Source organism: Impatiens glandulifera, unplaced genomic scaffold, assembly GCF_907164915.1.
Source record: "Impatiens glandulifera unplaced genomic scaffold, dImpGla2.1, whole genome shotgun sequence".
Taxonomy (NCBI): Eukaryota; Viridiplantae; Streptophyta; class Magnoliopsida; order Ericales; family Balsaminaceae; genus Impatiens; species Impatiens glandulifera.
In genome coordinates this window covers 96,682-118,210 of record NW_025919167.1, presented here as the reverse complement: position 1 = coordinate 118,210, position 21,529 = coordinate 96,682, and the positions used below count along the sequence as shown (strand labels likewise).

The 21,529-nt window shown below is 33.6% G+C and overlaps 1 protein-coding gene across 1 annotated transcript; it reads right to left on the bottom strand.

The window, feature by feature from the left end:
* Positions 1-4,419: 4,419 nt before the first annotated feature.
* On the bottom strand, positions 4,420-7,516 carry LOC124917637 (putative disease resistance protein RGA4). Its single transcript, XM_047458021.1, has 2 exons — positions 4,531-7,516; positions 4,420-4,442 (listed from the first exon to the last, which is right to left on the bottom strand). The coding sequence occupies exons 1-2, from the start codon at positions 7,514-7,516 to the stop codon at positions 4,420-4,422; spliced, it is 3,009 nt and encodes a 1,002-aa protein (XP_047313977.1).
* Positions 7,517-21,529: the final 14,013 nt, after the last annotated feature.

The following is a 21,529-nucleotide window of genomic DNA, read 5'->3' as shown; positions in this document are numbered from 1 at the left end:
TTCGTCGGTTTACTCGTGATAACAACGTCTCTGTAGAATTTGACTCACTTGGTTTTTCTGTAAAGGATTTCCAGACGGGGAAGGTTATCATGAGGAACAATAGCTCGGGGGATCTCTACCCACTCTCTCTGTCGAGCCAAAGCCAAAAACCCCCAACTAATTCTTCGTTTACTGCAATTTCGTCAAATTTATGGCATAATAGATTAGGACACCCCGGTGTCGATATTTTGCATTCTCTCAATAAATCAAATTCTATTTCTTGTAAGCCCGTTTTAGGGTCTAAACTCTGTGAGTCTTGCATCTTTGGTAAACAAGTTAAGTTACCATTTACCAATTCTGTCTCTTATACTACTTCCCCATTCGATATTATTCATAGTGATTTGTGGACGTCGCCTGTGCTAAGTACAAATGGACATAAATACTATATTCTGTTTCTTGATGATTACACAAATTTCCTTTGGACTTTTCCAATTGGAAACAAATCCCAAGTATTCTCCGTCTTCTCTACACTTCAAAATCAAATTCAAACACAATTTCAAAAGCCCATTAAAACAATCCAATGTGACAACGGAACTGAATATAACAACAGTCAATTTCGTACATTTTGTGACAAAAATGGTCTACAATTTCGCCTCTCTTGCCCCTATACTTCTCCTCAAAATGGTAAAGCAGAAAGAAAAATACGCACCATAAATAACATGATTCGAACATTGCTTACTCATGCTTCTCTCCCGTTAAATTTTTGGCATCACGCCCTCGAAATGACCACTTATCTCCTAAATATTCTTCCAAATAAACAAATTCGAAATTTCTCACCCACTCAACTTCTATATAACCGAACTCCTTCTTACTCTCACCTAAAAATTTTCGGTTGTCTTTGCTATCCTCTTCTTCCTCCAACCACTATTCACAAACTTCATAAACGCTCTACCCCTTGTGTCTTTTTAGGATACCCCTCTAATCATCGCGGCTACAAATGCTACGACCCAGCCTCAAAAAGATTTATCATCTCTCGTCACGTCATTTTTGACGAAACAAAATTTCCCTTTTCTCTTGTCCAAAACCCAAACTCAACTCACCCATCTCAATCCGAACCAATAACCATCCCAATACACATCCAAACCCCGCCCATCACCGAGTCCATTTCCCCACCAAACAACACTCCATTACCGAGCCCATTATCAACTCAACACACTCCACCAAACCCACCATCACCCATCACCACTTCACCAGGCCCAAACCCAAACACGACCAGCCCGTCCACAAGACCAAACCGTCCAAATCATTCACCAACCATCATCAATCCAACACGGACAATACGAACCCGCGCAATGGATGGGATTGTCTGTCCAAAACGCATTTTCAATCTAAACACACTCACATCTCCATCGCCTATTCCCAAAAACCCAAAGTTAGCTTTATCAGACCCGAATTGGAAAGCCGCCATGGACGATGAGTTTAACGCTTTAATTAGTAATAAGACTTGGGACTTGGTTCCGCGTCCTCAGGGTGTTGATATTATACGATGCATGTGGATTTTTAAGCATAAAACTAACTCTGACGGCTCTTTTGAGAGGCATAAAGCCCGTCTTGTTGGTGATGGCAGGTCTCAGCAGATTGGAATCAATTGTGAAGAAACCTTTAGTCCTGTTGTCAAACCAGCCACCATACGAACTGTTCTGAGCATTGCTTTATCGAAGTCTTGGTCCATTCACCAAATGGACGTCAAGAATGCATTTTTACATGGTAATCTCAACGAAACAGTTTACATGCATCAGCCTTTCGGTTTTAGAGACAAAATCTTTCCCGACCATGTTTGTTTATTGCGCAAATCTTTATACGGCTTAAAACAAGCTCCTCGTGCTTGGTATCAAAGGTTTGCAGATTTTGTCTCTACAATCGGTTTTACACACAGCACGACTGATCATTCGCTTTTTATCTATCAACATGGGTCCGAAATTGCCTATCTACTCTTGTATGTTGATGACATTATCATTACGGCTTCGTCTGATCAGTTACGTCAGACTCTCATGAAAAGCTTAGGCGCAGAATTTGCTATGAAGGATTTAGGTAAATTAAGCTATTTCTTGGGAGTTGCTGTATCGTATACTAAGGATGGACTTTGTCTTAGTCAGAAGAAATATGCTGAAGAAATTATTGATCGTGCTGGAATGTCTACTTGCAAATCAACACAAACGCCGGTCGATACAAATGGCAAACTTGGAAAATCAACTAGTCCACCAGTCTCTGACCCCACTCATTACAGAAGTTTAGCCGGAGCACTACAGTATCTTACTTTCACACGTCCTGATATTTCATATGCAGTCCAGCAAATTTGCCTCCACATGCATGATCCGAAAGAGGCTCACTTGGCTGCCTTACACAGAATCATTCGATACTTACAGGGTACAAAGCACTATGGCCTTCATCTTTACAAATCCTCACTGTCTACACTCGTTTCATATACTGATGCAGACTGGGGAGGATGTCCAGATACCCGTCGCTCTACATCTGGCTATTGCGTCTTCCTAGGCGATAATCTTCTGTCTTGGTCGTCAAAACGGCAATCCACACTTTCTCGTTCTAGTGCTGAAGCTGAATATAGAGGAGTTGCCAATGTTGTCTCCGAATCCTGTTGGCTTCGCAATTTATTGTTAGAACTTCGTATCTCATTGGACAAAGCCACACTGGTCTACTGCGACAACATAAGTGCGATTTATCTCTCCCAAAATCCGGTCCAACATCAACGTACCAAACACATCGAAATGGACATACACTTTGTAAGGGAAAAAGTAGATAGAGGTAAAGTTCGCATTCTTCATATGCCTTCTCGTTTTCAAATCGCTGACATATTCACCAAAGGACTTCCGCGCATACTATTTGAAGATTTCAGAGACAGTCTCAGCGTCCGAGAATCTCCCGTTTCGACTGCGGGGGTGTATTAGTATATTGTATATATCTTGTTACCTTGTTTAGATTCCTCGATTAGTGGGTTACCTTGTTTAGATTCCTAGATTAGTGGTTTACCTTATTAAGAGTCTTTTGACTAGTATATATTGTAACATTGTTTATCAATAATAACCAGGGGATTAATCTCTATCACTAACAAATGAGTTGTCGATAGAGGTTTAATATTGATATCATTGTTAGGACCAAAACAAGACTAGTATTCGTCGTTATTAAAACCTTATTAGAGCGTTCTGACCAAACTATAACCTTACACTCACGTGTTTCATTATTCACAAGTAAATAACAATATAAAAAATTAATATTAGTTATATATTATTATTATTTATATATATAATTAAATATTTTTAAAATTAAATATTTTTAAAATTTATATATTTATATATAAAAATATATTTATAAAATTGATTTATTAATTTATTTGAATAAATAATAAAAAAAATTAATTTATAAATATGATTTTTTTTTTCAATTTAAAATAGTATGAAATTGTAAAATTGAAATTATTTATAAACTCGTGAAATTTTTTTATTGTAAATTTCAAATTGTAAGAGTTTATTTAAAATAAGACTCGTTAACATTCTCTGAATCGTAAAATCGTAAGATTTTAAAAATTAATTCGAGATTTTAACAGATTTATTCTTGACGTGATATATCATTTTTAGAATAGTGATTTTTTTTTTTAATTAAAGAGAACTAGCATAACACCCACAACCATGACTTCAACATAAAATGCTTTCAGATTAAATCAAATCCGTAACATTTGTCTCGTAAGCTGACTATTACCACTGAACTACTTTATTGGGTTAGAATAGTGGGTATTTGAAAGTATAAAAAAAAATTTATTTAACAACAGTTTGTATTTTAGTACACAATCAGATTTTATTGATTAGATATGCGAAACAGTTTGCATGTTTTGAATTTGTAAAATTCATGTTTATAAAAATAAAATAAAGTTTTCTTTTAAGATTCAAAATCATTGGCCTGAACATCATCATTTGCCCAAAATAGCCTAATTAACATCTGAAAATCTATCGAATTTTCTATAAATTATATCGTAATTGAATGTCTAAAGTCATGTAAAAATAATCTTTACCTTGAAAAATATAAAACATTCAAAATCATTTAAGATCTAACGGTTTAAACAATATTTATCTATAAAAAGATTTAGTTATAAAAGTTGAACGGCCTCAATTAATTAATCATAAATCATGTGCCAATAACAGTCAATTTATATCATTCACAAAGCAAGAATTCTAACTAACCAAACTGTAGGCATTTTCAGAATAACAGATAGATATAACTAATTAACTACATATGCATGAAATAAAAAATGTAAAAAAATAGAAATACAATTAAAGGTGCAATTAAATTAGAAAATGAGATGAAATACTTTTTTTACAGAAGAATTGTTTTGAAGGAGTGGAGAATTGGCTGCTGCAGCGCGCGAAATCAGTAAATGCCGAATTCTCCTCCTGATGCAAAAGATTAGGTTACATTATATTGGATGGATCGTTTTCAAAATAAAATAAAAAATATGTAGTTGTTTGAATACGTACGTACCAAATTTGGATGATGGGGACCATACACTATGCTCTTCCTTTTCCTTTTCCTTTTCCAATTCAATATCCACATCGAAGTTCTTAGAACCAAGTCTTGCTCGAAGGGAACGTAGGAGTGCCTTAAAATCGTCGGCTTCTTCTGAAGACACCAACTTAGGACAACCCATGATACTCAAACCCTGTAGTGAATTGAGGTTACCAAATTCCTCAACTGATATCATCAACTCCGGACAATCACGAATTTCCAATTTCGTGAGAGAGTTCATGAGATCTCTTGTTCTTTCTGTTTGTCCAGCTTGAAGATGATGATCATGATCATGATGCTTTTGTTGCTTCTCTTCTTCCATTATCATTCCCGAATCAAACAAACGCCTTAACTTCCAGCACTCCAAGATATGCAGAGATTGAAGAGATTGGAAAGTTGAGCGTACTCCTCTTCCTCCTCCTAATTGTATCTCATCATCATCGAACATTAATGCCATATAACCAGCTCCAAATAAAACACTTCTTTCATTCAATCCACACCAAACAAGAGAGAAATGAGTGAGAGCACTAAGATTTGAGATGCTATATAACAACTCATCCGAACATTCACCTGAAACACTTACATCTTTGAGTGCTTTCAGATGCGGTGGCAAGGCCCCTAGCTTTGGGCAATAAAATATCTCCAGCTTGCATAGATTAGGGAATGCTCCGAAACTAGGAATAGTACTAGGAGACACCAATTCCCTCAAATTCTTCATCTCACGAATATCCAATTCCTCTAACAAAGGGAATAGTACTATCATCATTTCACTATCATCGCTGTAGCTGTTGTTACTACTACCAATAGAAGGATATGACTTTCCCACCCATTTCGGGGGATTCACACCTTTATAACCACTCATTCTCAATTTCTTTAGCCTCTCAGTTGAAACCTCTAGAGCTTCACCCATTTTCTCATGTCTATCAGCATCATCATATGTATAACCCCAATCCAACCGATCTAACCAATTCAACTCCAAGTTTGTGATACTCGACTTTTTAGCCATACTTATGCCTCTTGCAATAGATGCATCACTAACTCTTCCAAGATTCTCAATTTTCAAAGATCCGCCGATATCCAATTCTTCTAATTCATCTAGTTGGCCGTGTCTCTCCTCCTTGCCTATCACAAACAAGCTTAACGTCTTCAAATGTTTCAATTCCCCCATCCCTCTAGGCATATATTTTAATAAATAACAACCATCCAAATAAAAATGCCTCAGGTTAATAAGGTTCTTCATATTTTTAGGCAAACTTTTAAGTGCATAACATTGATTGAGTTTCAGAGTCTGTAAGTTGAAGAGATTGCATATACTATTAGGCAATGTTTTTATCCAACTACCGGAAATGTCTAAATATCTAAGATGTTTTAGATGAGTTCCATGTCCTAAACTATCACTTGATCTCTTAACATTCATCGTATGGCATTCTTGCATAACAGACTGGGCTAGATCGTGCATAAGATCGTGCATCATACATGTATAAACTCTATCTTTGTTCTCTTTTTCATCTTGAAAAAAGGATCTCCAATACAACTCCTTCCAAATTCTATTCCCAACATCTTCAACGTCTTGCTTTATAGATGGAGCAATTAAACCATGAGCCATCCACAATTGGATTAATTTATCCTTTTTAATTAAAGTATCCTTGGAAAATATAGCACAAAACGCAAAGCATCTTCTCAATTGATAAGAGAGGTCATAGTAACTCAACCTTAAAATAGGCATGAGATCTTCTTCATTTTCGAATATTTCCCATATATCACTATCTCTTATTCTATGCCATTCTTTTTCGTCATCACAAAACCCCAGTTGACTTCCCAGTGTTTTGGCAACTAAAGGAACACCCTTACATTTATTAGATATTTGTTTGCCAATATTAATGAAGATTGGATGTTTTAGTTTTCCATCATCAAATGCACGTTTTTTGAATAGTAGCCAACAATCTTCGTCAGAGAGTGACGGTAACTCAAAATATGGAATAGTTTTCATGATTTCCGCCACACTTCTTTTACGTGTCGTGGTAAGGACGAACGCACCATTTGCTCCACAGTCTAATATAGATCTCAACTGATCCCATGCATAAACATTTTCATTCCAAACATCATCCAATACAATCAAATATTTTTTCCCTCCCAATTTATATTGAATTGAGTCCTTCAATTTCTCCAAGGAAGTTTCATTATTTGCTCCTATGATGGCTTTGATGACCAACTCAATATCAAATTCATCAGAAACACAAACCCAGAATCTGAGATCAAAATGCTTAGAAACTTCATGGTTATTGTAGACCATTTGGGCAAGTGTTGTTTTACCAAGACCCCCAATCCCAACAATGGGCAGAACAGATAATTGTTCTGTAGCAACACTAAGAGTACTAGTAGATGTATTATTGAGTAGAATATCAATAATATGTTTCTTTTCCTTATCTCTCCCATAAAGTACTGGACTACTAGAAAGTGACATTGTTTCACACCAACTACTAGTAAACTTGTCTTCTTTTATTTTCGAATCATGAATAGGTTCACGTAATTGTAAATTTTTGCGCTCTGAATAAATCTGTTCTAGTTTCTCTTGAACATCCTTAATTTTGAAACCAATTTCACGACGCGACCAAGCGTTGCTAAAAGGAAGGGAGATACAGTTGGTTACCTGGATCCGAGTTGAAGAGGAGGCATTACGCCTTTTGACTTGAAGACGAAGATCTTCAAAGGTGCACTCATCCATGATGTCTCGAACCTCATATGCCACGCGTTTAAGTTTTTGCAACCAATCTTCGGTTGGTTTGTCCTTCTTCCACACGTTCTTTATCTCAGCATCCTCAAGTGCGGCATTAATTGCAGATAGCGTGCCCAATAGCTTTTCAACCTCCTCATCAAAACCATAAATCAACTTGAATTCATCCTTAATCAGAGGTACCAAATTTGAAAGCAAACCGCTGATTATAGTTGCTGGATCAGCCATGGTAGTTAATTTCTCTCTCAAATGAAATCTGAGAATCGAAGTTGAATTAATAAATCAGCCATGGTAAGCAAGTTCTAATGCTGCATTTTTTACTTGTATTTATGGAGCCAAGCAGTAAGACAATAAAAATAGGCTTTAGTATCCGTATCTCTGTAATTAAATATATAAACAGGTTACATAACAAGTTTTATTAAATTAAATAATTATGTGTCAGGCAAAAGAAAACTATACTTAATGTATTGGCACGACACAATACAACTTGTTCAACCCCACTATTTTGTAGCCTGGTGAGAAGAGTCGATCTAAGGGATCAAAAGATTACGGGTTCAATTCACACCGAAAGCGTTTTGATTGGAAACGAAGTACAATAATTCTCCTTATTTTAAAAAGAAAATAAAAAGAAATTTTGTTTAATGTAAACTATATAGTTGACCTCTCCCATCTTATGCCCTTCACACCGAAAGTGCGTTTATTCAGATAATCAAACTTAAAACTAATGCGAGATTAGAACTACACAATAATATAACTGTTATTATTTTTTAAAAGTTAGAATAAATTTCTAAAATCGTGAAATTCAAGATTCGACATTTCTTAATCAAATGATTTATTATGCTGTTGCACAATAGAGTTTTTGAAGGTAAACCTGCGTATGAACTACAAAGTTTACCCGGATAAGTTCATAACTCTATATCTCTATATATATAGACAAAAAGTGAAAATGAGAAAGAGTTAAAAGTAAAATAATAAATTAAATTATAGGCTTTAGCATTTGAGAGAGATGAGTTACCTATAGCACCAGATTGTTTGCTTCTCGGTTTCTCTCTTATAGTTACCTAGAGCTCACAATGAGTCGTCTTAATGTAAATATATAAACAGGTTTTAATTAGCAAACTTGTATAATAAAAAAATATTTATCAAGAAACGTGATGTATAATATAATATTTAGCCAGTTGTATAATAAAAAAAGATTTGTGTATTTGTCCAATATTTATATAACCACATGCAATAATATGACTTCTTCATATTAATTTACCGTACTCATAAATTAATATTTTATTCTGCTTCATATATGCCAGTTCATTTAATTTGGATTGTTCTTGATCCACAAATTAAGGAAGACCCTACATTGGTTATGGTACATGTGCATGACCTATTTATTCAAATTAGTAAATTAACTACATATATAGTTGACCTCTCCTCTTATATATGCCCAACATTCATTAACCCATTCAAGTTATTTTATTAATTTGTTCTCATTTTGTTAACAGTTCACATAAAGATATTGAGCACAATTAATTAGTTGCAGTATCAATAATATTGGAATCAAAATGGTGAGTTCAAGTACTATTAGCTAATTTTTAATTCAAAATCAACTAAAAGATTTCATTATAGAAAAGAAAATGTGATTAAAAAAAATGAAAATCTTTCAATTATTAAATTAATTACAAGCTTATTAATGTTGATCATACGGATGAAGAAGTAGGTACTTGATCTCATGATTAACAACAAGGCAACAAGAAGGGACGAGATAAACCAACTCCAATCAATAGTAATAAAGTCAGTGACATTTGTTCAAGAGGAATCTAGTTTTAGATTAAAAAAAAAGGCTAAATATTAATATTTGAGTAATTAATGATTAATTATTTCACATCTTTCTACTTTTGAAATTAATTCACAATACTTTCAATGTTTTGTAATTTATTTTTCTTTATATTTTAACTATCTTTTGAATCCGAGCATTCTTGATTTTAAAGGACTCCTTTGTCCTTTTTCCTTTTTTTCTTTTCTTCATTTCTTCTCTTTTTTCTTTATTTCTTCTTCTCTCTTCTTCATTTCTTCCCCGCGACTAGAGAATCCCGACTCCCCAAACAACGCAACAACACGATTTCTCCAAGCAATGCAGCAATGCAATCTCTCCCCGACGACTCCATCGAGCAGCCGAATCAGATCTCCAACAAACGATGAAATAATGGGTATGTTAGCTTTGTTTGGTATAGCTGAAAACGTATATAGTTGGTATAGCTGAATAATTAGGGATTGTTTTATTTGTTGAGATTATACATTGACTATGCAAACTATACATTGCGTGACTTGTGTGTGACGCAAATTGTACATTGCGGTACACAAACTGTACATTGCGGTACGAAAACTGTAGTACGCAAACTGTACATTTCGTGAATTATACTCGATTGCAGCAGAAATGCCTTTATTTATTTCAAAAAGCCCAAGTACGTATATCAAAGCACAACCATACTTGATGTGCAGACAGTGGTAGGTAAACACACTTGTTAGGAATTGTTTTGTTTGCTTTGTTTTGTTTGAGTAGAATGCTAGAAAATATTGTTGGTAATCTTATCTCGTAAAAATTACACGTAAATAATATACGAATACAATAAAATGATAATAGAACAGATACAATAGATTATGTAATGAGACGAAGAAATGTCTTCTTGTTTGCTCCGAGGCCTGTGAAATCACAGTTCCCTTAAAACAGTTTCACCGTCTCCCGTTTGTGCTGGAGAGTTTCGTCGGTGACTGTTTCCCAGGGTACAACGGAACCTACAATGATTTAGCACAAAAGTACATGAATCACAATCACCGGGTTTCGCACAGAAATGGTCGAGTCAAGAAACTCGAAAAACACTCACAAGAACATTAAAAAATTACTCACAAGAACAAGGAAAAACTTTTAGAATTTTAGAGTGAGAAGTGATAAGATCATGTGTGGAGAGGAATACAATGTGAAAGAATATTTATAGTTGAAAATTAAACTCATAATCAATTCTTTAATCCAACGGTCAATAATTCATCATCCATTCATCCAACGGTTATCGTTGCTTGCCTTTTCATCATCTTTGCAAGTTACATCCTACAATAAATATTTTGTAGTTACAATAACAATTAACATCATTTGTTAATTGCCACATTGCAGTCATTTATGTTAATTGTAACAATTAACAAATTTAATTCACAATGAATTTGATGTGAATTTCATTTGGATGGAATTTCACCTTAATTCACTTTTGAATTTCATGTGAATTTCATATGGATTAATTTCACTTTAATTCACATTTGAATTTCATGTGAATTTCATTTGGATTAATTTCACTTTAATTCACATTTGAATTTCATGTGAATTTCATTTGGATTAATTTCACTTTAATTCACATTTGAATTTCATGTGAATTTTATTTGAATTAATTTCACACTTAATTCACATTTGAATTTGGTGTGAATTTCATTAGCCCAAATATCATTTCCATTTAATTAATGGAATTAGTTTAATACCAACAAATATCCCATAACAGCATTAATTGACTATTTAAGATTCACAATATAAGAATGGTTTCATCATAGAAAATAAAAAACTTTCAACCACAACGAATGATTATTTCCATATTATAAAAAGTTCTTACGTGAGCAAGTCGAGAAGGTTAGATTCTACAACATTAATTTTCTTAACCGATTCTAGTGTCATGTGCATGACGATGAATTTGGTTTTCAAGTTGACTTCCAATCTCCAACTTGTACTTGTGGGGTATTTGATGTATCCGGTCTTCTTTTTACGCATGCCCTTGCTACCGTCCGTTCCCAGAAATCGGTTTCCTAAAGTGCTGTGAAAGGTTAAAGAATGTAACAAATTGATCGCATGTTGAATTTATATGACTTAAATTATATTTTTTAGGATTTACTCAACTAAAGTGTGGTGCACTGCATATTCAGAGATATGTTATCCAGTTTATAATGAAGGTGCTTGAGATATTCCCGAAAATATCAATGAACGAGTGTGCCTAAAGCCCCCTGTTAAGGTTAAGAATTGAAGACCAATAACAAAGTGTAACTCATCACAAGGTGAGTCTCGTAAGGAACGGAGACGGTGCAACTCATGTGACGATCAATGCCATAACAGGATAACATGCTCAGTAGTGATGCATTTACCATCTACTGCAAGACCATCACAATCTAGTACACAAACTTCACAATCTAGTACACAACATCTGGTTTGAACTTGAATTTGTATTGAGAAATATGTTAAAAAATATGTTGTATTGTGTTTTATTTTCCAGTCTCAATTTTGCATGATAGAATGATATTTATTAATCAAATTGTGTTGATTTCATTCTCCATTGAATTGTTATATTTCATTCTCTATTGAATTGCTGTAGCTCTCTATATATCATTTTGATTTTAATTATGCTATTCAAGAAATACTAATGTTCTTAGCTCATATATTACAAATTAGAGGTTTTATTAGTATTGAAGAAACCCAATTTGTATTTCATCCTAAATCAAATTCATAGGTCATTGAGCCACATAACTTGTTTTATTTATTAATTTTACTTAGTTCCCCTCCATCATCAACATCATTTCCTTTCCTTTCTTTGTTATACACTCTCGACATATACAAAAAGACATGGCAATCTCTCTACAATAATAAATATTATAAATATGATATACAAATTTATGCCGTTTTGAGATGTTTTATTTCATATTAAAAATATCATTATGTTTGCGTCAATAGTTTGTGTCACGTAATGGTAGTTTGCGTCACATAATAAATAGTTTGTGTCATGTAATAGTAGTTTGCGTCACAACAAATTTATATAATAGTAAAAATACACATACATTGAGGCATAATTACAAGGTGTTAATTTACAAATACACAAATTTACTAGGCACTAATATACAAGATACTAATTTACGGGTCTAGTATTTGGTGGAATAACCTTACTACGCATTTCTTTCTCCAAAAGTCATGTTTTTTATCATCACATTTGATACATCCATTGAGGCAGTAAGGTACTCCATATACATAATAGTAAAAATACTACAGTCCCCACTATTGTTTGTCTTTAGGACTGTTGGGTGTGGTATTATAGAATATGACAGATTGTCCAAGTTGAACCGAGGATACCTAGCTTATCGACATGGGTCATTGTCTGTTCAAGCATGTATGGAAACATTTCACATAGAGGTGTCATGAGCTTGTCATATTCATCCTTCTTAAAACATTTCTGATAGTAGTCGAATACGATGATACACCATTCTTGTAGATGCACTTGGCACAAGACATAGTGTGTCTGCGTCAGGTTCATATGGATATATATGACATCAACGGTATTCCAACAAGGCATAAATCTGTTAACATCACCGATGTAATATTCCATGAAAGTTATGTCGAACTCGAAGCCTCTAGGATTCGCGACGAACTCTTCATATTGACCTTGAAACTTCCCTACGAGATCATAGTCCCCTATTGTGAATTCTTCTGATATTTCTTGAGGAGCTCGACAACCCTTCTTCTAATAAGGAAACAACAGGCATATATCTCCTACGCAATAAAAAATGATTAAGCACTAACAGTTTACGTGACGGACGGTGTAGTTTGCATCACACAATGGTAGTTTGCATGACAAATTATGTAGTTTGTGTCACGCCAAATGTGCAATCTGTGACGCAAACTGCACAGTCCTTCATGTATGGTATATTACTGAACAAAATCATATACTTACATCATCATGTAACCATTCTTAAGGCTTGTGAAATTTGGCAAAGAATTCCTGACATATTTTGCAAATATTTACATCCTTTAGGTCTTCATCCTTCAGCTTCAACCAGGTGTTGAACTCATTCATTTGTTCTATGTCATATTTTAAAAGAGGATCGACATTTACTAGATCATTGAGTTTTAGCCGTTTCCCATCAGGATCGGTGTAGCTCCCCAATCAGGTTTATTTCTTCTTCTTTCTCCGAAACTATTGTCTAGCAAATTTTGATGGAGTCAATTCTATCACATCATTCTTCTTCAACTCCTTCTTCTCCTCCTCCTCCCCCTTCTTCTTCTTCTCCAACTTCTCATCCGCCTTCTTCTTCTCCAACTCCTTCTCCGCCTTCTTCTTCTCCAACTCCTCATTTTTCTTCTTGGCCAACTCCTTCTTTCCATCCCCCTTCTTCAACTCATTTGTCTTCTTCTTCAACTCCTCATCCGCCTTCTTCTTGGTCAACTCCTACATCCTCTCCTTTTGGTTCCTCTCCTCCTTCTTCTTCTCATCCTTCTTCTCCAACTCATCCTCCTTCATTTTCAACTCCAGTCTCTTCTTCAACTCATCCTCTATCTTCTTCAACTCCAATTCCTTCAGCCTCTTCTTCTCCAAATCATCTTTCTTCATCAACACCAATCTCTTCTTCTCCAACTCATATGCATTCTTCCACTCATCCCCCTTCTTCTCCAATTCATCCTCCTTTTTCAACTCCAACTCCTTCAGAATCTTCTTCTCCAACTCATCCTTCTTCAACTACAGCCTCTTCTTCTCCAACTCATCCTCCTTCTTCAACCCCAATGCATCCTACATCCTCTTTAACTTCAACCTCTTCTTCTCCAAGTCCTCATCCTCCTTCAGCTTCTCCTTCCAATTCCTCTCCTCCTTCTCATCATCCTTCTTCAACTCCAACTCACCATCCTTTTTCAACTCCAACATCTCATTCTCTACTAAACCAAGATTCTTCTGTTCCTTAATTTCCCCCAATTGTGATTATTTGGTTGAACATAAGATATTGATTCTTTTTTATGAGCTTTATTTTGGTTTTAAGCTCATTTACATCCTTTGTCAGTTAATCAAGTTTGACATCAGTCTGGACTTCAGTCACTCGATTGGGTACCATAGAAGAGGAGTCACTAAAATTGGGTGCATCAGAATTGTCGGTTGATGGAGTCGTCGTAGAAGGGACTGGCCGAGATGACCGAGAGGTGTCTTGGCTAGTTTGAGGAGTAAGTAGTCTCCTCTTGGCTAGTGCAGGTTTGACGGGTTGGGGATTAAGTAATCTTCTCTTGGCCGGTTTGGGAGTCTCATGATCTTCATTCTTTCTCTTTTTCCCATTCACTTCAAAGAATTCATCATAAATGTTTCCTCCCATCTCTTCAATATCATATCCACCTTACTTCCTCTTCTCCTCCTCAAACTCATAATTTTGGTTACAACATTGCCCTTCAGGGCAATGACTACCTCCGGGACGGAGTTCTTCTTGGAGGATTTATAGAGAAATATCATTGGGCATATAGGCTCTTGCCGCTCCATCTTATTCGCCAATTTGGGGACAATTTTCTTGATCAAAATCTGAGGGAGTATTATTCTTGATAACAATACAGTTAGGGCTTTGATAGATATTGGAATTGGGTTTGTAAAGCCCTATCCAAAATATTAAGGTTAGTAAACCTCTCATTTATCCTTGCCAAGCTGGTGTTGGTAGATTTCCATGAAACACGGCAAAAAAAGTTCTCATTAATGGGTTTGGTTGTCGCCATATGCAAAGAAAATAGTTTGTTAGATTAATGAAAACACATTGCAGTTTGCGTCAACAAAAAAAAATGCAGTTTGCGTAACGAAATATACAAAATATACATATTTCACATCCTAGAAACCATTCACACCCTAGAAACAATTTGCGTCAACGCAAAGTACAGTTTATACTTATTTCACACTTTAGAAACAGTTTGCATCAACGTAATATACATAATATACCTATTTCAAACCATTCACACCCTAAAACCATTCAAATAAATTATTCTTCACCCTAAAATCCTAAAACCATTCATACTCAGCAATGGGAATGAGGAAAACGACAAAAAACACAAACTCACTTGAATAATGGATGCGATGCATTGAAGACGTCAGGAATGCTGAATGATGAAGTCGTCGTCGAGATGAGAGAGTTCGAGGCTCCAAATTAATCTATAGTTTGCGTTGACAAAGAAGAGAATAATGCGGTGACGAAGAAGAGAGAAGAAGGGGAACTGATTTGCATGACGAAGAGAAGAAGATAAGAAGAAGAAAAATAAGGGCAAAAGGGTCATTTGATAGACCAAGGACGTCAAATTTTCAAAAATTATTGGGCCTATGTCATTTTTGGAATTTTGGCTATTATCAGGGGTCATTCCGTCAAATTTCTCAATAATTTATATGTAGAGCACCCTTTTTCCCTAATTCACTTCCCTCTAATGCATTTCTTCACGTTTACATACATCTTGATAAAGTTCATTCCTTCTCTTTTTCATTATGATAGGTACAAAGGAAATTAATAAAAGAAAATTAAGAGGAAATAGAAAGATGAAGATGAAGGTTTAATTTGAATTCGGATCAAATAATAAACTGGGATCATTGGTAAAAAATCCTTATCTATGTTCAACTATAATTATATATATTTATTTTGATAAATTGGATTTGATATAAAAATCATTTTGTTTAAAAAAATATGTTGATTGAAAATATGGATCAAGAATACATGTTTAGTTATATTTATTTGATAAAGATATATGATAATTATGTGAAATTGAGAAATTGGTATAACTATTTTATTACTCTAGAAATAATTATATACTAGCTTATTTGATAATGGATACCTATGCCTTTAGTGCTAGGTTATGAGTCAACGCGAGACATACACGTCTTAGTTGATGGTTATGAGTCAACACGAGACATACAAGTCTCGGTTGATGGTTATGAGTTAGTGCAGGACTTCCAAGTCTCGGTTGATGGATATGATTCAACGTAGGACTTTCATGTCCTAGTTGATGATTTATGAGTTTTCATTATAATCCAGTCTTTATCATTGTCTACAAAGCTATATATATAGAAAATCTATTATGTTATGAGATGAGTTTTAAATGATGAAATGAATTTGTTAAATTTCTAAATATGTTACTTAATCTAGCTGTAAAGATGTAATCTAGTTGTAAAGATGTAGTTGAGCTCATTCCAATTGATTATTATTTCAGATAAAGAACATGTAAATTCGTGAATACTATAAGAAAAATGAAGAAAAACATACTACTGAGACAATACAGTTTATATAAAGTTTGTTATGATTATAATTTAGTTATTAGTTATAGATATAAGTTATAACAGATGTGTTAGGTAAGTTTTTTAATTGAACGACTGTTAACTCTGATGATATATGATAATAGTGGGAATTTTGAATTATATGATAGAATCTTGCATGTTATAGATTTATATTTGGTTTAAATAAGATAACATGCGGTGACTGTATATGCCCCTTATAAAATCTTGGGTTTGGGGCATGATAGTGTTAGTGGTATTGGAGCAAAATACTCCTTATATTCAAAATAGATATTGGTTAAGGGTTATTGAGAAGTTGAAATTGAGAATTTTAGAGAAAATATTATATTCTATAGTATATATAGTATATAGTGTTATAATCATTTTACTCCAATATGGTTGAACTAAAATGTTATAAGAAAAAATAGTTATTATTAGTATTCTATAAGTTAAGTGGATTTATGATATATATATATATATAATTATTTCTCAAATATGGAAAGTGAGTAGCAAATTAATCAATTAGACTAATTGATTTGCTAATTGACCGAGAATGAAATGTTATCAGACTAAAGGTGTGTTTGATGAGGAGAATTGGAATTGGCATTGGAATTCTAATTCCAATTCCATGAGAATTGACATTGAATTACAATTCAATTCCTATGTTTGGAAAAATTATAGAATTGTAATTCAATTCCAATTCCTATGTTTGGGAAAATGATAGAATTGTAATTCAATTCTAATTCTTATGTATGTAAAATAAAATATCGGTTCAAAATATTAACTTTTTAAATATGTTTTCATGTTTTTGGCACGTTTAATACGTTTTTGACATGTTTAATACGTTTTTGACATGTTTAACACGTTTTTGAAATGTTTAACACGTTTTGACATGTTTAACACGTTTTTGACATGTTTAACACATTTTTACACGTTTTTGGCACGTTCAAACACGTTTTTGACATGTTTAACACATTTTTACACGTTTTTGGCACGTTCAAACACGTTTTTGACATGTTTAACACATTTTCACACGTTTAACATGTTTTTCACGTTTTTGGTATGCTTAACACGTTTTTGACATTTTTAATACGTTTAACATGTTTTTTCACACATTTTAACAAGTTAACACGTTTTTCACGTTTTGGCACGTTTTTAACATGTTTAATACGTTTTTCACACGTTTAACATGTTTTTCACATTTTTTACACGTTTAACACGTTTTTGGAATGTCTAACACGTTTTACACATTTTTGACATGTTTAACACGGTTTTCACGTTTTGGCACATTTAACAAAATTTTCACACATGAACACACTTTTTTCACGTTGAACACGTTTTCACACGTTTTTCACGTTTTCACACGTTTCACACATTTTTCACGTTTTTCACACGTTTTTCACGTTTTAACAAGTTTAACACGTTTTTCACGTTTTTTTCACGTTTTTCATACGTTTTTCACACAATTCAACAAGTTTAACAAGTTTTTCACGTTTTTGGTACGGTTTTAACAAGTTTAATACGTTTTTTACACGTTTAACATGTTATTCACGTTTTTCACACGTTTAACAAGTTTTTGGCATGTCTAACACGTTTTACACATTTTTGACACGTTTAACACGGTTTTTCACGTTTTAGCACATTTAACACGTTTTACAAATGTTTTCACACGTTTAACATGTTTTTCACATGTTTAACATGTTTTTCACGTTTTTGGCACGTTAAACACATTTTTGGCATGTCTAACACATTTTCACATGTTTTACACATTTTTGACACGTTTAATATATTTTCACGTTTTGGCAAGTTTAACACGTTTTTCACATGTTTTAATACGTTATTCGCATTTTCACACACTATTCACGTTTTAACACGTTTTTGACATTTTTAATACGTTTAACATGTTTTCACACATCTTGATAGGTTTAAATCGTGTTAAACATGTCAAAAACGTAAAAACGTGTTAAACGTATCAAAAATGTGTTAAACGTGCCAAATAAGTGAAAAACTTGTTAAACATGCCAAAAAATGAAAAACGTGTTAAACGGGTTAAAAATGTGTCAAACGTTTCAAAAATGTAAAAAAACATGTGAAATGTGTCAACGTGTTTAATGTGTTAAAAACATTTTAAACGTGTTAAAAAATGAAAACGTGTCAAAAACGTGTTAAACGTTTCAAACATATGAAAAACTTGTTAAACGTGTCAAAACGTGAAAAACATGTTAAACGTGTCAAAAATGAGGTAAATGTGTCAAAAACGTAAAAAAATATGTTAAAGGTATCAAAAACGTGAAAACGTGTTAAACGTATCAAAAACATAAAAAAAACGTGTTAAATGGTCCAAAACGTGCCAAAACGAGGTAAATGTGTCAAAATCGTAAAAAAAATATGTTAAATGTGTCAAAAAAGTAAACAAATGTGTTAAATGTGTCAAAAACATGAAAATGTGATAAACGTGTTAAAAATGTGAAAAACTTGTTAAACGTGCCAAAACGTGCCAAAATGTGCCAAAATGTAAAAAACATGAAAACGTGTCAAAACGTGTTAAACGTTCCAAACATGTGAAAAACTTGTTAAACGTGCCAAAACGTAAAAAACGTGTTAAACGTGTCAAAAACGTGGTAAATGTGTCAAAAACGTGAAAACGTGTTAAACGTGTCAAAAACGTAAAACAACGTGTTAAATATGTGAAAAACTTGTTAAACGTGTCAAAACGTGCAACATGTGCCAAAATGTAAAAAATGTGTTAAACATGTCAAAAACGTGTTAAAAACGTGGAAATCATGTTAAACGTGTCAAAAACGTGTTAAACGTGTCAAAGACATGTTAAACGTCTCAGGGACGTGAAAAACATGTTAAATGTGTCAAAAACGTGTTAAAGGAGTCAAGGACGTGAAAAACGTGTTAAATGTGTCAAAACGTGTTAAACATGTCAAAAACTTGTTAAACGTTCCAAAAACGTGTTAAAAATGTGAAAATCATGTTAAACGTGTCAAAAACGTGTTAAACGTGTCAAGGACCTGTGAAACGTGTCAAGGACGTGAAAAACGTGTTAAATGTGTCAAAAATGTGTTAAACGTGTTAAACGTGTCAAAAACGTGTTAAACGTGTTAAAAACGTGAAAATCATGTTAAACGTGTCAAGGACGTGAAAAACGTGTTAAATGTGTCAGAACGTGTTAAACGTGTTAAAAACATGAAAATCATGTTAAACGTGTTAAACGTGTTAAACGTGTTAAGGACGTGAAAAACATGTTAAATGTGTCAAGGACGTGAAAAACGTGTTAAATGTGTCAAAAACGTGTTAGACATGTCAAGGACGTGAGAAACGTGTTAAACATGCCAAAAACGTGTTAAACGTGTCAAAAATGTGTTAAACGTGTTAAAAATCTGAAAATCATGTTAAACGTGTCAAAAACGTGTTAAACATGTCAAGGACGTGTTAAACGTGTCAAGGACGTGAAAAACGTGTTAAATGTGTCAAAAACGTGTTAAACGTGTCAAGAACGTGAAAAATGTGTTAAATATGTAAAAACGTGTTAAACGTGTCAAAAACGTGTTAAACGTGCCAAAAACATGTTAAACGTGTTAAAAACGTGAAAATCATGTTAAACGTGTTAAACGTGTCAAGGACATGGAAAACGTGTTAAATGTGTAAAAACGTGTTAAACGTGTCAAGGATGTGAAAACGTGTTAAATGTGTCAAAACGTGTTAAATGTGTCAAAAACGTATTAAACGTGCCAAAAACGTGTTAAACATGTTAAAAACGTGTTAAACGTGTTAAAAACGTGAAAATCATGTTAAAAGTGTTAAAAACATGTTAAACGTGTCAATAACGTAAAAATGTGTTAAATGTGTCAAAAACGTGTTAAACGTGCCAAAATATGAAAATATGTTAAACGTGTGAAAAATGTGTTAAACGTGTTAAAAACGTGTTAAACGTATTTAATGTGTGAAAAACGTATTAAACATGTCAAAAACATGAAAAACGTGTTAATTTGGATTATACATAAAACATTGTTTTTAGTGCGTATTGAGTTTTCGAATTTTTATTTTTTGTTATATTATATGTAATAATGTTTATAAATTTGGACTTTGGTTAAATTGTAAATAATGTGCATGTTAAGATAAATTAAATCAGCTTGTTTTCAATATGTAGTAGATATTTTAGAATGCTTTGTTGGTTTTTAACTGATATTCTTGTTCTTCTTTTTAACTTGGCATACAAGTTAATTGTTCTTTTATGATTTCACTTTCTTCTTGCATTGTCCAATTTGTAGGCGATGGTGCAGTTGTCGGATGAGATTTTAGAAGAGATTGTCTGTTAAGCTTCTGCTCCGGTTTAGATGTGTATCTAAATCGTGGCTTGCCCTAATCAGTAGCCCATATTTCGTCAAATTGCACCTGAAACAATCAGTTCAAACCAAGAGAAACATCAACCTCTACATTAATGACGTCTTTCTTCCATTGGAGTTTCAGAATTATCGACTTGCAATTAACTATTCATGTGATGGTTTGCTTTGCATGTCAGATGTCACTAATGCCCTTGACAATACCTTTTTATGGAATCCATCAACCGGAAAGTTTACTAAATTTGTCTTACGAATCAACTGATAAAGTAGGTATTTGTATCACCCGTATTCGTCTAATTGCTTACGATAAGGCCAATAACGATTACAAAGTGGTGAGAATTCTGGTGTTTCAAAAATCATTAAACTTCATCAATTATGATGTTAGGTTTATAGTTTGAGATCAAATTCGTGGCATAAGCTAGAGAAGTTTCCTCACTATCCGAATTGGAATAACTTTGGAAATTCTATTGCTGGCGGAGCTCTGCACTGGATCTCAAGGGAAAGTTTGATTGTTGCATTTGATCTTGTAACAGAGAAATGTAGAGTACTTCCACCGCCATCGTACAATGAGCCTGTAAACAAATTATATTTGGATAATTTAGAGGGATGTCTTTCGTTAAGTTGTCATTACGAATCATTTACTGTAGATATATTTTTGCTTAAGGAATACGGTGGGAAGAAAGAACATTGGTGGAGATTAATTATAGTGTCACTACCACTTTCATTTAGGAATCTTTATCCTTTGAAACCTAGAGTTTATTAAAAAAGTGGTAAGAAATTGTTGTTGGCCACAAGGGGTAGGCATGTTTGGTATAATTTAGAAGATC